Source organism: Penicillium taxi, assembly GCF_028828555.1.
Source record: "Penicillium taxi strain IBT 34144 chromosome Unknown utg000003l_segment0_segment0, whole genome shotgun sequence".
NCBI classification, from domain to species: Eukaryota; Fungi; Ascomycota; class Eurotiomycetes; order Eurotiales; family Aspergillaceae; genus Penicillium; species Penicillium taxi.
The window spans coordinates 2,532,460-2,552,659 of NW_026643205.1; the positions used below are offsets into that span (position 1 = coordinate 2,532,460).

Below are 20,200 nucleotides of genomic sequence, written 5' to 3' on the forward strand. Positions count from 1 at the left end.
GTAATACATAGCAATTTTATATCTATCTATATCTTTTAAAAACGATAAAAATCCTAGGGTATATACACTAGCCTTAAATCTATGGGTTCACGACGCACATATCTCATATTGTGGTCCTGGATTTCAAATGAAGCAAAAATCAAAGATTTATAGTATCAGACAATAAGTAGTCTATGTGATTTGATTTCAAAGTGACCTCGGAAATAAGACTAGAAGTAGGAGACAAAAATAAAGGAAGAAAGTGAGAGTAAAGTGAATGGTCTTAGAAAACATTACCACAAAGGTCAGTAAAGATATTAACTCTATTAACGGCGTTCAAGGTAGCTTGCGTCCCATACATCTAAGGTATAAATAGGGGCATCCGGGCTGTCCTAAACCATCTTCCCTTCTACATGTTCCCTTCTATCTACACCGCACCAGATTTCCATCTCAACCGCAGAATGTCTGTATCAAACAGCCGAATTACTGTCGTTCAATCACTAATTATATGGGTCCAATCTCAAAGCACATGTTCAATCAACTTGGTAAATCATATCTCCACGAAACACCTATTTACGGCCAAAAATCAAAGTCACGTCATCTGGAATATCTGTCGACTTAAGTTTACTGCATCTTTCAGAAACAAAACAAGGGACAAAATGACAGGAGAATGGGAATCTACCTTAGGCTGATAATATTAGCACTTGTGAAGAAAGGACGACCTCTCAAGCATGAAAGATGGCAGATAAAATCACTATTTGTCATATAACACTCATTCACGGCAAAAAGTTGAAGTCACCTGGCTATGGATATCAGCACTCAAAGAAAATATGGCCCTTAACGGAGGGTTGAACCTCAAAGAAGCTCAAGCGACAGGTTTACTCCGTGTTGGAGTCTTCAGAATAATTGAGGGCATGTCTCGACTTGCACTGAACTGGGAGGAATGCCACGAGCATGTTGCAGCATGTAGCCTCGATCGATAATCTAGATATCATGGACCAGCGCAACAGATATTTCGATGGTCGCTTTCGGTCACTAGTGACTTCTCTATCAATCACCACTGTCGACCTCTGGTCGATGGTCCAACCTGGAGACATGGGAAGGTGACCAGAGGTTTTGTTACTCTCTCAAACCAGAAACTTGAGCATTTTTACCAATGGGCAGGTTATACCAAGGTTATACCAAGGTGAAAACCTTGGTGTAGTCTCGCGACACCGCGTACCTCATTAACAGGCCTTCTATGTCGTTCCTGAGCACAAAGAGTATTAATAACTGGAGTTGGACAGTCAAATTCCGCATAATGGACCACCAAAACGAGAGCTAATTGACCTCTCTGCCCTTACCAGGAATCATGCAGCGCCACCATCCTGACTATATTAGGTAACATCGTACTCAATTCAATTCTGGCATCACAACGGACCTTTTTCCTACCTCCCTTCCCAATATCCATCCTCGTGGATACTATTGTTATAAAAACTATGTCATGGTGGATACACATTGTCAGCTTCAGGCTATGGAGAAATGCCTACCTAATTCCTCTCTTCCATCATGATGCAAGGTATCATTCCGCATTCAAATCTCCTACTTCCAACCCTCATCGGCTTTTTAGTATTTTCCGGATAGTATCATCCAAACAATTGGGTTATCGAGTGAAGGCTTGGCCAAACAGTCACCAAGTCTTTGACTTGCGAAGTTGGCGCTGATTTTGAAGAGAAGTCTTCGCTTTCCACTGGGCAAATGATACAATGGGGGTTGCTTCTTTAGAAAAGCAGCTACTTGAAGCATTTGAAAAATACTACGGGTTTGAGACTACAAGCTATGTTATCCCTATTCGAAATTCCTACATGAATACACTGCAGAAAATGATAAGCTGGTTACATAAGAATAGCGGAGACAATAATTTACGGATCTATGTGTACTCTGGACATGCAAACGATGCACAGACTATCCAGGATAAGTGGTATTTTGGGTATGTTACACTCCTTGACTTCATATTTCATGAATGTTTTTTTACTAATAACCTAAAATAACAGTGGAGAAGCAAACCCTAACACTGGTCAACTCACTGGACCCACTATAGAGTGTACCCAATAAGCAGTGTAAGCAGTGTAATCGAGGCGATCCCTGGAAAAGCATGCTATATCCTCGACTGCTGCTCAACAGGAGCAGGAGCAACAAACCCTACTGGTGCTAATAAGGGTGGCGAGCTCATAGCGGTTGCTAACTGGGGTCAAGCGGCGGGAGCATCCTGTATGAGACTGCTCTGATATGGGCAGGTCTGTTGGAAGAAATGTACCCGTGTGAAGTGGCATTGTTGGCCTGCACAGAAATCATGGCTACTTCTTTCAGTTTTGAGAGAAGAGCCTGGTGATATTGTGGAGGTTGAAGAACCATGCTGACATGCTCAAGGCGCCCAAGACGCGATCATCGCGCGATTCAACCAAGTTGAAACAGAATATACTGGTCAATTCACACTTCTTGACAACAACATTAAAACAAAGGAAAGGAGCTCAAACGTGCTTATCTAAGGCGCAGTAAATTAACATCCAACGGCTGTATCTTTCTTTCACCACAAAACAAGTGATTCAATAGCCGGGTCTTTTGGCAGACTAGAAAGAGGAGAATATTGGACCTAACACGTATTCGAATATATCTCTGGAGTCTGGCAACCAGCCTACAACCATAGCAAGAGCGACGATGAAAATGCCCAGATTTCACATATTGCGCAGACCTTGGTTTTGCTGAAGAGGAGAGAAAACAGTATCAGATTGCGCCAGCAAGTCTAGCATGGGAACTGCTCGAGAAGGTCAACATGGACCATGAATCCTCCTGCGCCGGTTCTGAGGTGGATATCACACTCGAAGTTCTTCCTCAAAAGGCAGTTGACAATCCAATAAACGTCCGATATAGATGAAGAGTCTGATGGCTCACCGTTACTATGACCGAAAACCCTATTAAAACCACTAAGGCCACTGTCCTACCTGGGCAGTAGGCCACAACTAAGACTATGTGTCATTGTGTCCGGCGGGACATGTGCACTATTGGGACTTTTCCAATATTCTCTTGATGCTTGCCCATACACACGTCGCCGCTCTGCGAACTCCCGACAGCCAGCTTCGTCCACAGTCTACACAATACTGCACCGGCTCTGCCAGGCATAATAATCAGAAGGGCTGGCTCATGTCAAGCCAAATTACCACCTCTGGTATAATCAAGAGACGGATATGGAGGCAGGTAATGTTTTTGTCGTAGTGGCCGAAGCCATAGAGGCATAAGCAGGGGCACTGGGCTCACTATACATTCAAGCAAGCCCAGCGGTCATAGTGGAGAGTCAAACTAAGGGCAATCAGTGCTCCGGCAGAGGCTTTATTTTGGACAGAGCGGATTTAAATGCTTTGAACTAAGGTTCTTGGTCTTAAAGCAATATATAGACGCCACGACATAGAGTAATATAGCATAACAGGCGAATCATTTCAATAACCAATGTATACAAGTATCGCCTGCTGAGTACTCAGCCGCCAATGGGTATAGCTCCTGCCACTATCTAAGAAAAAATTAGAGTCAGTGTCCCTTCCTGAAATGGAAGCGGCACCTTAGAGTAAACCAGAAATGTAAATTCAGCAATCATTCAAGTCTTTCATGGAATGCCAACCAAAGTTTCTATCATTAAGACTTTCTTTGGAGATCTAGAATCAAACAGATGGCACCTCTGGGAATTCGACAGACTCATTCGCTCTCTCCTGCACCACCTCGCGCCCCCAAAGGACCCTCTTCATCTCCGGTCATAGTGACAAAATCCATTGACCCCGTAGTTTTTGGTGAGCTTTTTGCGGGCACGGTTGGTATATTTGTTCTTGCAATTCTTTTCTGGAAGATTGGCAAATTCATGCGCTCATTGACTCGACACAGGGTGTTGAATGGAGGGAAACCAACAACAGCTCGTTATGCTAGGACGTGGTACGGCTGGGTTTCGATAGAAATTCACGAACGAAACAAAGCGTTTTTCTCCAAGCCATTTAAGAAAATCCGAAGTTGGATGGCTTGGATATCAACTCGGACGGACTACCGGTGGATATGGTGGGATCCCAAACAGGAGGCACTGACAGCTCGTCAACGAGACAAGCAACCCTTGCGATGGCTGCCAGAGGGTCTCACAAGCTATGAGTTTACTACCGCAAATGCGATTTGGAATCCAGGCTCGCCCATCGAGTGCCATGGGGCATTGCTCAGTAAACCGGTATCCAAAGTCTCCCAACAGATGGGAAACCACAGAGTACCCGAAAAGTTCAATGCTATCGCCCCCCTTCGTCCCATCATAAGGGTCAGGAGCGACAGCATGCCTCGTTCGATGGCAGGCGAAATCGGCAGTGTCAATCATTTGAGATTCAATATTGAAAGCTCAGATGAGCGCTCGGAGGACATTGTTTGGTCAGATGCAAGGGTGGTGAGATGGCCATCGACCCAATCTCACGAAGAACAATCATCACCGATCACCAACGAGATCATTGGCCCAAAGCAAGAGTCAAGCTATTGGCTACACCTAGGACTCGATGGAAGTATTCCACAAATATCACCATTCCTTGATGTACCTAGCAGCCATCCTCACATGCAATCAACTGTCCACAAAACTGCTTGGGACCAAAGCTTTCATACGGTAACACAGCTTAAGACCAACCGACAGCCCATACATCGTATGTGGTCAGCTCAGATGCAGATAAAGAGGAGCCAAACAGTATTGGGTGAGCGGGATTCATCGGGTCCACCAGGAACACCTCTGATGGAAATGATGGCCAGTTTGGCCTCAAATCAAAGTGTGTCTGAAATTTCTCTGGCCTCTCCAATCAAGAACAGGATTTCACGCCCAAAGACTTCAGATTTGAAGCTTTCTCAGATCCCCCGACAAGGCATCAATAGAGATCATGGCTCATTCATGAATGGCCAGCAAAGAGCAAAGCATAACACTGCTCCAATAAGAGTTCGGCGGGCACAAGTCTCATCAAAGAACCCTTGGCTTTCTTTAACTAATATACCAAGCAGAGCCCCCAGGGACGTTCGTGAAATTTGGGGCTCCAGGATTACAAGACCGAACCTGCAGATTTATTCTCCGTCATCGGTACAAATATCAAGAAGGAAAAAGATTCCCTTTGACGCGTTGAACGACTGTGAGATTCGATTAATGGAAGGGCTGGAACGGAAGCTAGTTTGGAATGTCGATGAGACCACTCCAGGAATCAAGTCATATCAATTTTCTCTGCTGCCTAATCACTGGCTCAACCGAGCTACCTGGCTCGTTACCGATCCCGTTTCAAGAGTTTCCCAACATGACCGAAGAATGCGAGGAGATCCTCGATGGAATGTCCCCTATCCAGAACCGATTCTGGGTCCTACTCCAAAGTATCAAGTTGCCGAACGGAAACGAGCACATACTCCTCGTATATCCTCATGGCGTGCGGCTGTCAATCGACAGCGGAGGGTGTCCGGTATTCGGTGTGTTCTCCGCACTGTGGAGCTGTATGAGGATTCGGCCGAAGAGCCCCCAGACGGAAAAACCGACCCATCTTCTTGGATCTTGCGGAAACCTCCCCAGGGCTTTGAAATGTCGACAAAGCAAAAGAATGCTTGGTATGAAGGAGGCGCGGGATGGCAAGAGACGCTTGATGACTGGCAGCAAGTGCGTCGAGGCTATCGTCTGAATAAATTTCTTCATGAAGGGCATGTGAATCGAAATCGAGTGAAGGAAGTCGTAGCAAATATCAATAGATATTGCCGTACTCCCTCGTTTAAGTCCGGGCCTAGGGAGGCCGGCCAAGCATCCCATTCACCTTTGCCATCTGTTGATATACATTCGCCTATGATTTGACATTCATTTTGGAACCCTGCGTTTTGTTCATCCACTCCTTTTGATGAGATATTCATATGTTTGGCAATCACTTGCCTTTATCTTTATTATTGCTCCCACTCCTTGTCCACTCCCTCCTATATCATTAGTCTCTTGGAACCTACAGATGCCGAATAGAAATGTTCTTATAAGTATTGAATTGCAAAGGCTCTAATCGCTGGGTAGTGAACATTGTAGGCCCCTGTGGCTCTTCCCAGAGCTGGCCTAGATTTTTTTCGCAATTGCCATAAAACTCCGGAAATCCTTCGGATGCTGTTTCAGCTTGAACTAAACCCCTCAATGGAGGCGTGAGAGTCGAGCTTTGGGCGTATAGTACAGAAAAGAACTCGGATTTTCGGAATGCCGAGTGGTATATGGTATGGTCGAGGGGAGTATGGAGTTTGTATCTTAGAAACCAGGAGGGTTCACGCGCTGACTGACGCGAGTCCACTTGGGTAGCTCTGTAGGAAAAGAATGAGTCAATGATCACGCCAAAAAAGCCCGCGAATGGACATTGGAGCAAACTAATTAATTCAATGGGATCGACATACTGTGAATACCCTTCCGGTAAGTCTTCTCTTTCTTGTCGAAGAGAGTGTACTTGTCCTTGGGCAGCATCTCCTCCTCTCGTGGCATCTCCGCATACCACCGGGCAACAGCCTTTGAAGTCTGACCAGTGCGCTCTAGGGCAGCACTAACGGTATCGACGACATTGTCCACAGCGCGCAGACGCTTGCGCTGCCGGGCCTTTTGCGGCGCAGAGAGACGCCAAGGGGTCTTCCTATGAGCCCGGAAGGGCATTGTTAGTTCTGAAAGCCTCAGTCATATAAGGGCAAAGACGACTCATACCAGAGGAGACCTCCAAATAGGCTTTGCGTAGGCTTAAACATGCTGGATTAATGTGGTATAGTGAGTAGTGGCCGCGGCGAAAATCGTGCCACAAATCGGAGGTACGATTGGTCCGTGCGTTGGTATCTATCAATCAGTGAGGTCATGTGACTTCAAAATATTGGAAAGTGTCTCCGCGACGTTTTTTAGTTCAGTCTCTTACTGCGCAATCACTGGTTCTGCCGGGAAAACGGCTAATTGACAGGCCATTAACCTCTTGATAAGCTAACCAAAAACTTTTTATGGATTTTTTGTAGAGCTTCTGTCCCAAAATTCAGCAGAATGGACTCCGGCGCAACGGGGGATGCCCCGTCTCTTCCATGGCGGTCATTTTCAAACATGACCATGTGGGGAGTCGGTGGACTTTGTCGCGCATTCTTGTCGCTATTGAGCCATGCAGAGGTTCATGGGGGTGAAGAGTTCATTGCTCTGCTGGAATCGCGCAGGGATCCATCGCAGAGGACGAAAGGACTGATTACTGGTACTTTGTCACATTCGGAGTATAGATTGATACAAAACATATTGCTAACAATGATTTCCTGAGTTTAGTCTCGAACCATACCAGCGTGTAGGTCTGCAAGAAACCTTGAATCGCATTGTGTGTTGGCATTAGGGCTTGGACACTGCTGACCTTCTATGAACAATAGTATGGACGATCCTTTGATCTGGGGACTGCTTCCATTCCGATTTTGGAACAAGCGTTGGTCTTTTGGTAGTCATGATATCTGCTATCAGACAAGGTAGATCTACAATCCGAACCACATGCAGAAGGTTGGCGCGATTCTGACAGAGGATGCTCTACAGGTCCCTTTCGTTCTTCTTCTCATTGGGACAAGTTCTACCCACACATCGCCTCGCCCATTCTCCATTCGGTGGACTTGGTCAACCAGCAATTACAGAGGCTATTAGATTGCTCTCCAATGGCCCCTTCCCCGTCGACCACCACCGCGCTGCCCCGGAACTCCAAAAGTTCAGTCTCGAAAACGTCTGCGTTGATCCCTTCTCCGAGCTTTCCGTCGCATATACAACAAATGGTAACGATGCACACCTAGCACCGTCGGCATTTTCCTGCCATGCATACTCTTGGGTACACATCTTTCCCGAGGGTAAGATCCACCAAGCACCGCGTAAAACCATGCGATACTTCAAGTGGGGCATCGCGCGACTTATCCTTGAAGCAAGCGAGTGCCCCGATGTGGTCCCTATGTGGATTGAAGGGTTTGATGATATTATGCATGAGAGCCGAGAGTACCCAAGATTCCTTCCCCGTCCCGGCAAGAAGGTCAGTGTGACTTTCGGCCCAAAGGTTGACTCCCAGGAAGTATTTGACAATGTACGGACACGCTGGCAAAATCTCAAGGCCAAGGTTGTTGCGGCCGATCCTCAATCTCAAGACCTGCCATTTGGTGTCTTGAGCGAGGAACTCTTGCACAACAAAGAAGCTGTTGAGCTACGCAAGGAAGTCACACTAAAGATTCGAAACCTCGTATTAGATGTGCGAAGATCTCGTGGTCTTCCGGATGAGGATCCGAAAGAAGGTCTTGTCGAGACCTGGCTTGAGGAGGGATCAAAGCGTGAGGGGCACATGAAAGATGGTTCTTGGGTCCGAGATATCTAATTCCCTCCTATGTGTTTTCCCTCGGCTTGTACTATAAATATTTGTAAATTTAGATATTGATGTTTTACTCTCAAAATCATTCTATTCTAGTCCAGATTTGTTCAAGATGCCACTCTGATATCTGGAAGATCTGCAAATGATTTCTGTGCGGCAAGTCTTGACTTATTGAAGATGCCGAGGTCGGACTAAAGCAGTTTAGGTACATAGATATACTGACGAGTATGCTAACACATACATATACATATTATACAGTGAACTCCCTCCTACTCCTTAGAGTATAAATGGGGACCTGGGGACTATTCTATCAGTCGGGGACTTGGCCATTCCTACGATGTTCCTCAGTGTCGCTTGAAAATATAAAGTTCGATTGAGTATTAAAGGAGGATGGGATGATTTCCTATATCTTTAATTGGCTGAAAAGACTACCATTCACTGGGACTTACTAGATCACGAGGTACTTTAAAGTTGCTCTACCTTTGAATTTAATTCCTGTAGAGTGAAATAGCCACCCATACTGATACCTATAATACCAACACGGTGAGAGTCAATGAGTCGCACGGTTCCTGCAAGGTGTCAGCTTGCAACTACGTCCACGTCAGTCTCGCCCTAACCCCCTATTAGTGCCTGCCTGTGGGCTTGCTGTAGCCAGTTAAACCTTAGTGGTTTTAAAGAACTATGGTAATGCTCTGCAATGTGAGAAACTGCCATTCCCATTTCATGGAAGGATGATGATGGCGTGTCATCCTCGTGGGCTATAAAAACACAAGGTAGCTGCTGCTTGGCCTGACAGTTGAAACTTTGGAACCTAGAGATTATGGGTGCCAGTATTGAGAAGCCATGACCTAATTGGATCCAACACACCCGGTCCCCGAGAAGACTGGATATGGATGATTGTAAAAGTCTGCGCCGATGAAAAGTGTGACATCGCGTCTAATATATGTGTCAAGTAAAGCTACGACGGTTCTGACTTCCTTCAAGTTGTGTGAGGTCTCCTTAATTGCAAAAAAGAGGTTCTCAGTTTGTGGGTGCTGGTAAAAGTCAGCGAAATTACTCTGATCACCATCCTTAGTATGGTTAGGGTCAATGATGTGTCTAGGCGACGCAAGTTCGGATTCAAGAGATGAACCTCATCTTTCAGACTACCCCAGAAGAGCAAATTCCCCCGGCAAGTGATAGCGGTGGCCTCGCCACCATAGCCATGAGCTTTACTTCTAACAGTCACATCTCAGCTCGTCAGGCTCCTTATTTACTTCCTTCAGATCTAATCTTCACTAGCACACCACGGTATTTTTACTACCAGTGATAATGTACTTATCCTCACTTCCACCAGAGCTTTAGCTTATCTCGTGTTCTTTCTACCTATCCCGGCCCTTGGGACGCTGACAGCTGTTAGTTCAATATTATATTTGGCCCAATACTCTACACCCAGGACCCTAATAGTGGAGTAAACTAGACTGCCCACTATAGTCTTATGTGTTAACTTTACTTTACCCTCATCTCATTACTTTGAAGTTTCGATTAAATCTTAGAGTTTTTCATCTATAGGTAGGAAACACTTTGCTCAACGGGACGAGATCTACAAACGCGGTGCCCACCATATTCCAAGATTACATACAATATAATGGCATGACTTTTAAATTTTTGGGGATTCAGACTGTCTCTTATCCCTACCTAGATACCTGCTTTACGTGGCGCTGAAAGAATAGGATTTTGCCACTCAGTCACCACTGATCGATTTATATAACCGATTGACGAAGTCCTTGCACTTGTTTACGAACGACTCAGGCGGTCCTGACTCGTTCAATTTTGCCGCCAAATCTATTCCAAGGGTCATAATTGTGGCCTGTGTTATATCGGGGTTGACAGGGCCGAGAAAAGTGCAATCAGTATCCTTTCGCATCCCCCAATGAGAGGACGAAAGTTTACTAAAGCTGAACGTGAAATATGTCTCTGTGTCTCCTGCCGATATATCGTATCCAAGTCCCTGATAAGAAACGTGGACTCTTCGAGTAATTTGTAAATTACAATCATCGTCCATGAACGATTCGGCATCATCATACTGGTGTGTGATTTTACCAACAGCCAGCTGATAACGCTTTGGAATTGATACGCCCAGAACTTTCCTGTTGATATCTATTATTTTGAATCATTAGCTCCAGAATAATCCTTTTTCGAAGCATTTTTTTCGAAGCATTGGGAAATGTATCTACTTACTGACTCTGACAGCATAGGAACCGCCATCCTTCCAATCCCATTCTTTCAGCTTAGGATTGGAGCTTCTGTATTTGTTATAAGCCTTCTCTAGCTTTTGGTACCTAAGGTCTTTAACAACATCGTATTTGACCTCTGGGTTTGGCAGTTCTCTTTTGACTTCTGTAGCCAAATCGTGTGTTTCTGAAGAAGGCGTATAAGTTGGATCTCCATTTGCTGACACTGTGATAACAGGGATAGGATCTATAAAATTGGTAGGAATGGTCGGTTGGAATTTTCCTGGGCCATTAATGCCTAGTAGGGCCCATCCTCCTATGGTATTACCACTCTCATTGTCTGGGCAAAACTAGAACGGACTGTGTTAGGTGATTTCTTCCATATTTGAAAATTATAGACACTAACCCAGCATTCGGAACCACCTAGAACGGGTACTGGGGTAGCCTCGCCATTCCGTCCAATCGTCGAGGTATGAGTGTTTTCTGGAAAGTTGGCGAGGAACAAAGGTGTAACGGAGACGGATGTCACTGTCAGACTAGATTCATCTGAGAGGGTGTTTATTGGGGACCCTAAAGTCCATATTGGGAAAAAAATCAACAGAAAGCAATTCTGGATTAAAAGTGTCAAAATATACCACATGGTTTAGAGTCCAATGTAGAACCTAGATCTTAGATAAAGATAATAGTGAAACAATGATGAATAGAAAAAGCAGATTCAACTTCAGCTATCTCAAAGGAAACAAGATTAAACTTATACATCTATGAGTGATTTGAGTGAATTGTTTGACAAATAAACATAAGGTATTATTTGAGATGGCCCTGAAGGCTCTGGGAATCCTGCAGGACTGATCCACTATAGCAATATGTAGGACAATACTTAGGTATAGAGTGAAATATGATTTTTAAACCTTGGCTGAAGCCACTAATTATAGTAATATCAACAATCCTCCAGAAGCCAGAGTTTGATAAATGAATTGAATACTCTAATTCTCGAACAAATATGGCTTTTTGAGCAGAAATATATTAATTTATGCGTATATTAAACATTCATAAATAGGAGATTCGGCTTTCTGACAGTCTTCTTGATTTACCTAGCGGTTAGGTAACAATTTCCCAAGATGAATTCGGAAGGTATCTAGGCTAATATATGATCTATCATTGAAAGGGCTATTCCAAGGCTACAAATAAGTAGGATCAAGGATTCTAGTCTTCAAGTCCAACACCAAGAGGGAATACTCAAAAGATTATTCGTCAGATAGATCCTAAGATTGGCCCGATCGAGGATGAGTTTGGTTGAGATGAAGAGGTCGGTCTGGACGAAAATTCAGCCAAGATGGACTTCTTCATCACCCTTTGCATATGTTAGACCCTCATCCACTCTAATGATGAAAACCGTTGGTCTCGATACGAAGAGATCCAGGGCCCACTTGGATTCTATTATATTTTTTCAATATAGGTGTGTATGAAGAGATAAAGAAAGATGAAATACAAAGGCAGCTTCATAAGTTGACACAAAAATCTCGGAAAATTTTAAGGAATATAATAAGATGACACCTAAATTTCTCTCACTCTCACTTCATTTACTCTAATTCTGACCCTTCTCTTCTATCATTAACTATATATTAATTTCATTCTCTGTCTAAGGGTTGGAGTAATAGTATATTATGATCAAATAAAAACATCTAATATCGAGTCAATAAATTCTTGTCCTTTCAATACCAGTAATCCGTAGATTTACCGTGGCTTGTTGGAGAGCTATTACCGTAAGGGACTTAAGTCTGAGCTTGCTGTTATAACTCTTTACTGATGTACCTATTTCCACAGCGGAATTTTCTCTGCTGACCGAGAAATTCTACAATTATTTTCGGCTATAAAGGATGGCAGTAAACAGATGACAAGGATTTGTCCCAAGGAATTCTGAGGCCTTTACTATTTTTGAATTATTGTGGGTGTGGATTCTCTCTTAAGTAGAGAGATTAATGGTAATGAGGGATTTCTTCTTGCCAATCACCTATCTTTCAACCCACAAAATTGAAAAGCCAGAGATATTTTGAAACGAGTCTAAATTGATATTACTTTGCAACTTATGCGTTAATATAATAACTGTACTAACATATTTCCTAAGCGGGCCACCCGCTTAGACCAGCATTTTTTTTCCAAGATCCCAAAAATCTGTACTAGACGACTGAAAAGAGCTATCAATGGCGACCTAGACAGATCTATCTTCTATGACTAGGCTTTCTGCAAGCCTCACACTCACATTGTTGGAGTTGAGGGGCCTATGAAGTTGGCAGACTCTGATATTCAGAATTGGCCTTTCGATCTATTGGGGCATCTCTTAGAATATGCATAAAGGTCTGACCACATCACCTTTATTAGATATTTGGCGATTCGGAAGCGCTCTTTTCAGCTCTTTTCTATTATTTGCAGTGCGAAGAGCCTTATTTTCATGCACTAGTATAACCGCAGCTTACATAGCCGGTGACCTTTCAACATTTGATCTACCAGAATTTGCTCAGTAAATAAATCGGACTACTCTCTGAGTGTAACATGATACTCTGTCGGAACGATGGTTTGATTCGTCTTACTGTTGCATATGCATCTACTATGTAAATGTATCGTTGCGAGTTGTAAGAGGTGTGTCTCTTCAATCTTGTCCTCGCTGTAACTAAATAGATAAAACTCACTAGATTCACTCCACGTCGCTGGACCAACAGCATCGTAACCATTCTCATTGGTCCTGTGCCCCACTTTGGTCTGGTGGTATCGACATACTCAGTGAGCAGATCAATCAGCTTATATAATACTCAGAGCCTAGAGGTATGCCCACTACTCAGTGAGCAATAGCAGCGAGGGGATGAGCACTAAAATGCTGGAAACAATATAACGGTGGTTTATACTAGCCTGATTATACTAAAACCACAATGAACCAATATCATGTGACCAAAAGCCCTGATAATCACATGCTTCGGTCTTAGCTAAGTATGCTCCCATTTTATCGGAATAATAGTAGTCCGAGAGCATCATTTATCCGATATTCCGTCATGCCTCGGCCCAGCATGAGCTTAAACGATCTGATCGAGATCTTGAAGCAGTGGAGTCCCCATCTTTGATTTCTCTATCTTTGTTCTTAACCGCGACATTCAGTGGAGTAATCGTCTCCTTGATATTTTCCATTGCAGTTAAAATCTCGTTATGAATACATGTGCGTATGCTCCATCTAAGCTATCCATCAACACCACTTCTTTCCAGTGCTTGAAATTAACTATGATTCTCTCTGTAGTTTCATCTATCGTCCCGCGTCTCGCGAAAGTTGAGTCTCATCTCAACTTCAATACGCAGAATCCCAACACTAGTATTGGAGCCGGCAATGATATCACCTTTAAACACCCCGATGACATTGTTGTCACCTGTGCTCTGCGCTCAGCTCTGACTAAAGGTGGCAAGGGAGGTTTCAAGGATACCCAGGCTGCCGATCTGCTTGCTGGTGTCCTCAAAGCCGTGATAGAAAAGAGTGGTATTGATCCCAAGGCTATCGAGGATATTGCTGTTGGCTCCGTCCTTCCCCCGGTGGCGGTGCCACAGAGTTCCGTGCGGCTGCCCTTCTTGCTGGTTTTCCGGACTCGGCTGCGGTCAAGAGCTTGAACCGTCAGTGCTCCAGTGGTTTGCAGGCCATTATCGACATCGCAAATGCCATCAAGTCTGATATGATTGACGTGGGTATCGGTGCGGGTGTCGAGAGCATGAGCTTGCAGTATGGGTAAGTTTTTATTACATCATTTCTTTATATCCTAAATCGCTAATAAAATTCCTTGTCTAGCCCCGGTGCAGTTACCGAATTCTCCGAGCTTCTAGAGAGCCACCCTGCGTCTGCCAACTGTAAGGTGCCAATGCTCATCCTTTCCGAGGACATGGCTAAAGACCGTAATGTCTCACGTGCCACTCAGGATGCGTTCGCAGCCTCTTCTTACCAGAAGGCCGAGAAGGCCCAGAAGGAAGGTCTCTTCAAGGAGGAGATTACTCCCCTAAAAGTCAATTGGGTCGACCCCAAGTCTGGTGAGACCAAGACTATCAACGTCGAGGCCGACGACGGTATTCGCCCCGGTATGACCGAAGAGTCGCTGTCAAAGATTCGCGCTGTTGTCAAGGGCGGTTCCATCCATGCAGGTAATGCTTCCCAGATTTCCGACGGTGCCGCCGCCGTCCTGCTCATGAAACGCTCCACTGCACTGCGCCTGGGCCAGACAATCATCGGAAAGTACGTCTCTGCCAGCGTCATTGGCGTTGATCCCCTTCTCATGGGACTCGGCCCGTGGAAGGCCATTCCCATTGCTCTTGAAAAAGCTGGCATCACCAAGGATCAGGTTGATATTTACGAGATCAACGAGGCTTTTGCTTCGCAGTGCGTATACTGTGTGGACCAGCTGGGCTTGCCAATAGAGAAGGTCAACCCTAAGGGTGGTGCCATTGCCTTTGGCCATCCTCTCGGATGCACCGGTGCTCGTCAGGTCAGCACCTTGTTGACTGAACTCAAGCGTACTAACAAGAAGGTTGGCGTTACCAGCATGTGCGTTGGCACTGGAATGGGCGTTGCAGCTGTCTGGGTTGCTGAGTAAAGCACCCATTCAGTCAGCACAATAGTTTTACAGACCGCGAAGGTATTAACGCAGCGATATTGGTATTGTTTTAATGAGGGTGAGCTGGAAGGGACCGGACCCTATACATTTGTTTCGAGAATGACTTCAATTTTCCAAATTTCCTATATCGGGTACTTCTACCTTCAGTAATTGAATAAGAAATCATATTGTCTTCCTGTTTACAACCTATGGCGAAACAAGAAATATTTGCGCATAACGACACTTGCTCTTCAGGGCTTCAATTTTTTTTTTGTACTTTATCTTACCATGTGGCCTAAATCAGCAATTGGGCTCTAAATAGAGGTGGAGGCCGATGGTAAACCACGATTCGGCGGAGATTCTCGGTTGAGTAGATATCCTCGGGTGAAAGATGACGTACGGACATGTTTCGTTCAGTGAGATTATTAATATCATAATTATTTCCATATTCTATTCATCTCTGTGGCTTTCATAGTGCATTTCTACATACCCCGCACACCACCACAATGTCTGCCACCCTTGACGAGCAAATCACCACTCTAGAGAAATACACTGCTTGCGATGTAAGTCATTTCTAGCAAATAGTTGTCATACTACGAAACTGCCATTTTCACCCGAAGCTCGTCTGTTCTAACGTCCTATCAACGGTTAGGTGTCTGATGCGCTCTTGAAGCTACAACCGGTCCCGGAAGGAAGTGTGCCGCGAGCAGGCTACTTGGTCGATTTAGGTAGGACACTTGTCATATTAACCATAGATATAGCTGGATCCATTGAGCCAAATCCCATCCATAACGAATCTACAAGAGCTAAACGCATCACTAGTCCCATTCTCACCGATTTTTGGAAGAAACGACACAGCAAAGAAAGTTGCTGCCCCAGCGACAACATTCAAATTCTTATCTAAAAATGACAGCATACCGTCAATCGCAATTGAAAACCCCGAGAAACACGGATTTCCCCCAGGTAAAAACTGGGTAGACTACACCGGCGATTTTGCAGCAGTAGATCCGTCTAAAGTGGGTTCTATCGTCGTTATTGAGCAGCCAAATGGACAATATTGCGCCGTGACCGGTGGCAACATGGCAACCCGTATGAAAGTTCTGGGCATCAAAGCGACTGTTGTTAGTGGTCGAGTGCGTGATTTGCGGGAGTTACAAGCAGCAGGACTTCCGGTAAGCAAGCCCTTCTGCTGTGATTTGTTATTTTCAATCAAATTTGAGGAACTCATTCAGATACCTAGATCTGGGCCCGGGCTACTTCGACTGTCGGTACAGGTGCTGAAGCAAAGCCAGCTGTGCGGAATGTACCTATTAACGTTGGCGGTGTGACGGTGTCTCCTGTGAGTTTTATACATTAATTACTAGAGGAAAGAATGTCCTAAGACTTTTATAGGGGGATATTATCTTCTGCGATCCCGTGGAAGGTGTTGTGGCTATTCCACGCGACTTGCTTGGCCCTGTTTTGGAATTGATGCCCAAACTGGCTAGTATTGAAGCGAAAGTTAAGGAGGCATTGGAACAAGGAATGAGCGTCACTGAGGCTTTCAAAAAGTTCCGTGGAGCAAAGTGAGAGCTTGTTTATCGATCAGGTTTGCACATACAGAATCGAAGACAGGATTAAGCTTTCACATATCAAGGTAGAATTTAGATCGTTCATGTAGCTTTATCTTTTATGTAGCAACTTCAACAATGAAACATTTAACTGTTAAGTCATAATGAACTGGAATTTGAAATCAAATTCTCATTTTCAGATGATGTTCCAGCCAGAATAGAAACTCACCTTTGTGTTTCAAAAGCACGTGACGATAACAGTAATCTGCCGCAGATACGACCCACCGCCTTGATAAAAATATCACCGCCCGCGGAAATTTCCAAGACCAAGAAACTTTCACTCTCAAAATTTCATACAACAAAGCAAAGATGAAGCGCAAGTTGGATTCCAATGATGTTCCATCCCCTAAGCCTGAGGAAACAGAGGAGCAGGAACTTGATTTTGAAGCTCTTGGTCTCGATCCCAGACTTCGTCAGGCCTTAATTAAAGAAAAGTTCTCCAAGCCTACTTTGGTGCAGGCAAAGGCGATACCGTTGGCGCTTGAAGGAAAGGATATCTTGGGTAAGGCATTCCTTCAGCTATTACCCCATAGAAGGATAACTAACATTCCATAGCTCGTGCAAAGACTGGCTCCGGAAAAACTGCTGCTTATGTCCTTCCCATCCTCCAAGCCATCCTGCAACAAAAATCTGTATGTACTATGAAATATTTTCCCCCTATATAACGAGTACTAATGGGCCTCTCTAAATCAGAATGATCCCTCATTGAAAGCCACTGTCGGTCTTATCCTTGTTCCGACTCGTGAGCTTGCAGAGCAAGTCCAAAAAGTCATTGCCTCATTCAGCCAATTCTGTGGAAAGGATGTACGCTCTGTCAATTTGACCCAGAAAGTGTCCGATGCCGTCCAGCGCAGCCTGCTCGCTGATTTCCCCGATATTGTGATCTCTACGCCGACTCGGGTCCTAGCTAATGTTAACAACTCGGCCCTCTCTCTTGAGAAGCTTACACACCTCGTGATTGACGAGGCCGACTTGGTTCTGTCATATGGATATGACGACGACATCAATACTCTTTCAAAGGCTATTCCTCGTGGTGTGCAGACATTCCTCATGAGTGCTACTCTCACATCTGAGGTGGATACCCTGAAGAGCCTGTTCTGCCGCAGTCCAGTGATTCTAAAGTTGGAGGAGAAGGAAGACAATGGTGCCGAAGTCAGCCAGTTTGTTGTCAGGTAATTATCAATACCCAGTCTATCATGTCTTGTGATGCTAATTAATATGCTACAGATGCGCTGAGGACGAAAAGTTCCTTCTTACATACGTCATTTTCAAACTTCAGCTGGTCAAGGGAAAGGTTATCATTTTCGTTGGCGATATTGATCGATGCTACCGCGTGAAGCTTTTCCTGGAACAATTCGGTATCAAGTGCTGTGTGCTCAACTCAGAATTGCCCATTAACTCGCGTCTGCACGTTGTCGAAGAATTCAACAAGGGCGTTTACGACATCATTATTGCGGCCGACGACCAAGAGATTATGGGAGTGCCCAAGGCAAGCAAAAAGATTACTGAAGCTGCAACTGTCGATGAGGATGAGGCAGATGAGCAAGAAGAGAAGGATGATAAGGATGATGAGGAGGAGGAGAAGGATGACAAAGATGAAATGGGCTCGAGTGACGACGAAAATCAGGAGGAATCCAAGAAGCAGAAGTCTCGACCAGAGAAGCGACGCAAGATGACTGCCAAACAAAAGGATTATGGAATTGCGCGCGGTATTGATTTCCGCGACGTTGCCTGTGTCCTGAACTTCGATCTGCCCACTACTTCCAAGTCCTATACACACCGCATCGGACGTACTGGCCGCGCTGGAAAGGCAGGCATGGCACTCTCATTTGTTATTCCCAAAGAACAGTTTGGTAAGCACCGGCCTACAGCAGTGGCCAGCGCCAAGAACGACGAGACCGTCCTTGCCAAGATCATTAAGCGACAGGCCAAGCTGGGCCACGAGGTCAAGCCCTACCACTTCGAAATGCAGCAGGTCGATGCCTTCCGCTACCGTATGACCGATGCCCTTCGCGTTATCACCCGCTTGGCTGTGCAGGAAGCACGTGGTCGAGAAATCCGCCAGGAACTAATCAAGAGCGAGAAGCTCAAGCGCCATTTCGAGGAGAATCCCGATGAACTACGCCAGCTTCGCCACGATGGAGAGCTACGTGCTGCCCGTGTGCAGCCGCATCTCAAGCACATTCCTGAATACTTGATGCCCGCCAAGGGACGCAAGGGTATTTCAAAGGACAATGTTGGGTACGTTGGGTTCAAGAAAACTACCGAGAACCGTATTCGCAAGGCTAGAGATCACAACCGTAAGGGTGGCAAGGGCAAGAGGAGTGGAAGGGTTGATCCGTTGAAAACTTTCAATCGTGGCCGGAAGCCAACGTAATTAGACCTCGAGAGGAAACTAAGAGAGAAGAGCGAGGCGTGACCAGAGTCTATGCCATGATACCATTGTCTAGTTTAAGGAATAGAAAAAAATGAGGAGTTTATTACTTTTAATCTTCATGGCCTTTAAAGTGATCAGAGATTTGGTGTCCATGACATTTTAAAGCTGATATAACTATTCCTACGAAGTGAGACACCTTACCCAGTCGACAAGTCCCCATATAAGCTTTCACTGTCACTAAAGTTTTCCCATTCTTCTGGGCAACCGCCTAGGTGGGGATTTTTCATGATGTCTTGAAGACCTCAATATTGTTTACGTCTTCACAGGAAGAGTTGGTGTCCATACACCTGTTCCTGACGCCACACCGGGGTTAAACACATCAAAGCTAAATAAAAATGATGCGTGAGGTCTTCCATTTTCGTACTTCTGGATCCTGTTCTAGACCGCTGCAAGTTAGTTTAGAATGGGTTCCTAAGGTTTGTATGATTGTATCAGAGACATCGATAGGCTACCTACTTAGATATGTAGGAGTTTTGGTGAAGTATTAGAGCTGAAAATGAAAGTGAAAGCGAGTCTCATTCCTATTCAGTGGGCAATCTTACTGCACATTTTATTTGATTAGTCTAGAAATTCTTATCTCTTGATGTAAGCTCCTAGAAAGCACTTTATTTAATCTAGGCATTAGACGAGAGGGAGTGTAACGGGTCGATACCCGACAATATGCCCAGTCTCTGAAAGGCTGCGCTCCTGGTTCCTGTGCGGAGCCGAACGAGCTATCCGGCTGTGGTATTGTGCAGTTTTAGCGTATACCAAAGTGGAGTATAATATATAGATTTGAGTGGCTAATAGATCTGACCGCTCCTAAGAAACAGTAATTCCTACCTACTATTAATAAATAGCTCTGATTGGCTGTAAAAAAGTACTATTATTATTTCGTGTACGCGCTCAGTCGCATTCGTGTCTCTATTCTGCTAAACTATACCATGGAATTCGAAGATGACCAAGGTTATCCCTTTATTAACTCATA

General features: G+C 44.8%; 8 protein-coding genes across 8 annotated transcripts; 6 read left to right on the forward strand and 2 right to left on the reverse strand.

Moving 5' to 3' along the window:
• Positions 1-1,724: 1,724 nt before the first annotated feature.
• N7495_004391 (uncharacterized protein) lies at positions 1,725-2,246 on the forward strand (the record flags this gene model as incomplete). Its single annotated transcript, XM_057207042.1, has 2 exons — positions 1,725-1,948; positions 2,087-2,246. The coding sequence occupies 2 exons, from the start codon at positions 1,725-1,727 to the stop codon at positions 2,244-2,246; spliced, it is 384 nt and encodes a 127-aa protein (XP_057064722.1).
• A 1,433-nt stretch (positions 2,247-3,679) lies between these two features.
• N7495_004392 (uncharacterized protein) lies at positions 3,680-5,839 on the forward strand (the record flags this gene model as incomplete). Its single annotated transcript, XM_057207043.1, has 1 exon — positions 3,680-5,839. The coding sequence occupies one exon, from the start codon at positions 3,680-3,682 to the stop codon at positions 5,837-5,839; it is 2,160 nt and encodes a 719-aa protein (XP_057064723.1).
• A 426-nt stretch (positions 5,840-6,265) lies between these two features.
• Positions 6,266-6,747, reverse strand: N7495_004393 (mitochondrial 54S ribosomal protein mL60; the record flags this gene model as incomplete). The annotated part of the gene is made up of 3 exons (XM_057207044.1): positions 6,266-6,318; positions 6,409-6,638; positions 6,707-6,747. The coding sequence occupies 3 exons, from the start codon at positions 6,745-6,747 to the stop codon at positions 6,266-6,268; spliced, it is 324 nt and encodes a 107-aa protein (XP_057064724.1).
• A 280-nt stretch (positions 6,748-7,027) lies between these two features.
• N7495_004394 (tafazzin) lies at positions 7,028-8,363 on the forward strand (the record flags this gene model as incomplete). The annotated part of the gene is made up of 4 exons (XM_057207045.1): positions 7,028-7,226; positions 7,295-7,313; positions 7,393-7,485; positions 7,550-8,363. The coding sequence occupies 4 exons, from the start codon at positions 7,028-7,030 to the stop codon at positions 8,361-8,363; spliced, it is 1,125 nt and encodes a 374-aa protein (XP_057064725.1).
• A 2,206-nt stretch (positions 8,364-10,569) lies between these two features.
• On the reverse strand, positions 10,570-11,210 carry N7495_004395 (uncharacterized protein; the record flags this gene model as incomplete). Its single annotated transcript, XM_057207046.1, has 2 exons — positions 10,570-10,920; positions 10,977-11,210. 2 exons carry the CDS (start codon positions 11,208-11,210, stop codon positions 10,570-10,572), a joined length of 585 nt encoding a protein of 194 aa, XP_057064726.1.
• A 2,627-nt stretch (positions 11,211-13,837) lies between these two features.
• N7495_004396 (3-ketoacyl-coA thiolase peroxisomal A precursor) lies at positions 13,838-15,186 on the forward strand (the record flags this gene model as incomplete). Its single annotated transcript, XM_057207047.1, has 3 exons — positions 13,838-14,182; positions 14,242-14,330; positions 14,391-15,186. 3 exons carry the CDS (start codon positions 13,838-13,840, stop codon positions 15,184-15,186), a joined length of 1,230 nt encoding a protein of 409 aa, XP_057064727.1.
• A 506-nt stretch (positions 15,187-15,692) lies between these two features.
• N7495_004397 (RraA family protein) lies at positions 15,693-16,755 on the forward strand (the record flags this gene model as incomplete). The annotated part of the gene is made up of 5 exons (XM_057207048.1): positions 15,693-15,749; positions 15,839-15,914; positions 16,009-16,358; positions 16,427-16,525; positions 16,579-16,755. The coding sequence occupies 5 exons, from the start codon at positions 15,693-15,695 to the stop codon at positions 16,753-16,755; spliced, it is 759 nt and encodes a 252-aa protein (XP_057064728.1).
• Positions 16,756-17,105: 350 nt separating this feature from the next.
• Positions 17,106-19,173, forward strand: dbp9 (ATP-dependent DNA/RNA helicase; the record flags this gene model as incomplete). The annotated part of the gene is made up of 4 exons (XM_057207049.1): positions 17,106-17,298; positions 17,352-17,428; positions 17,490-17,968; positions 18,024-19,173. 4 exons carry the CDS (start codon positions 17,106-17,108, stop codon positions 19,171-19,173), a joined length of 1,899 nt encoding a protein of 632 aa, XP_057064729.1.
• Between the last annotated feature and the right edge of the window lie 1,027 nt (positions 19,174-20,200).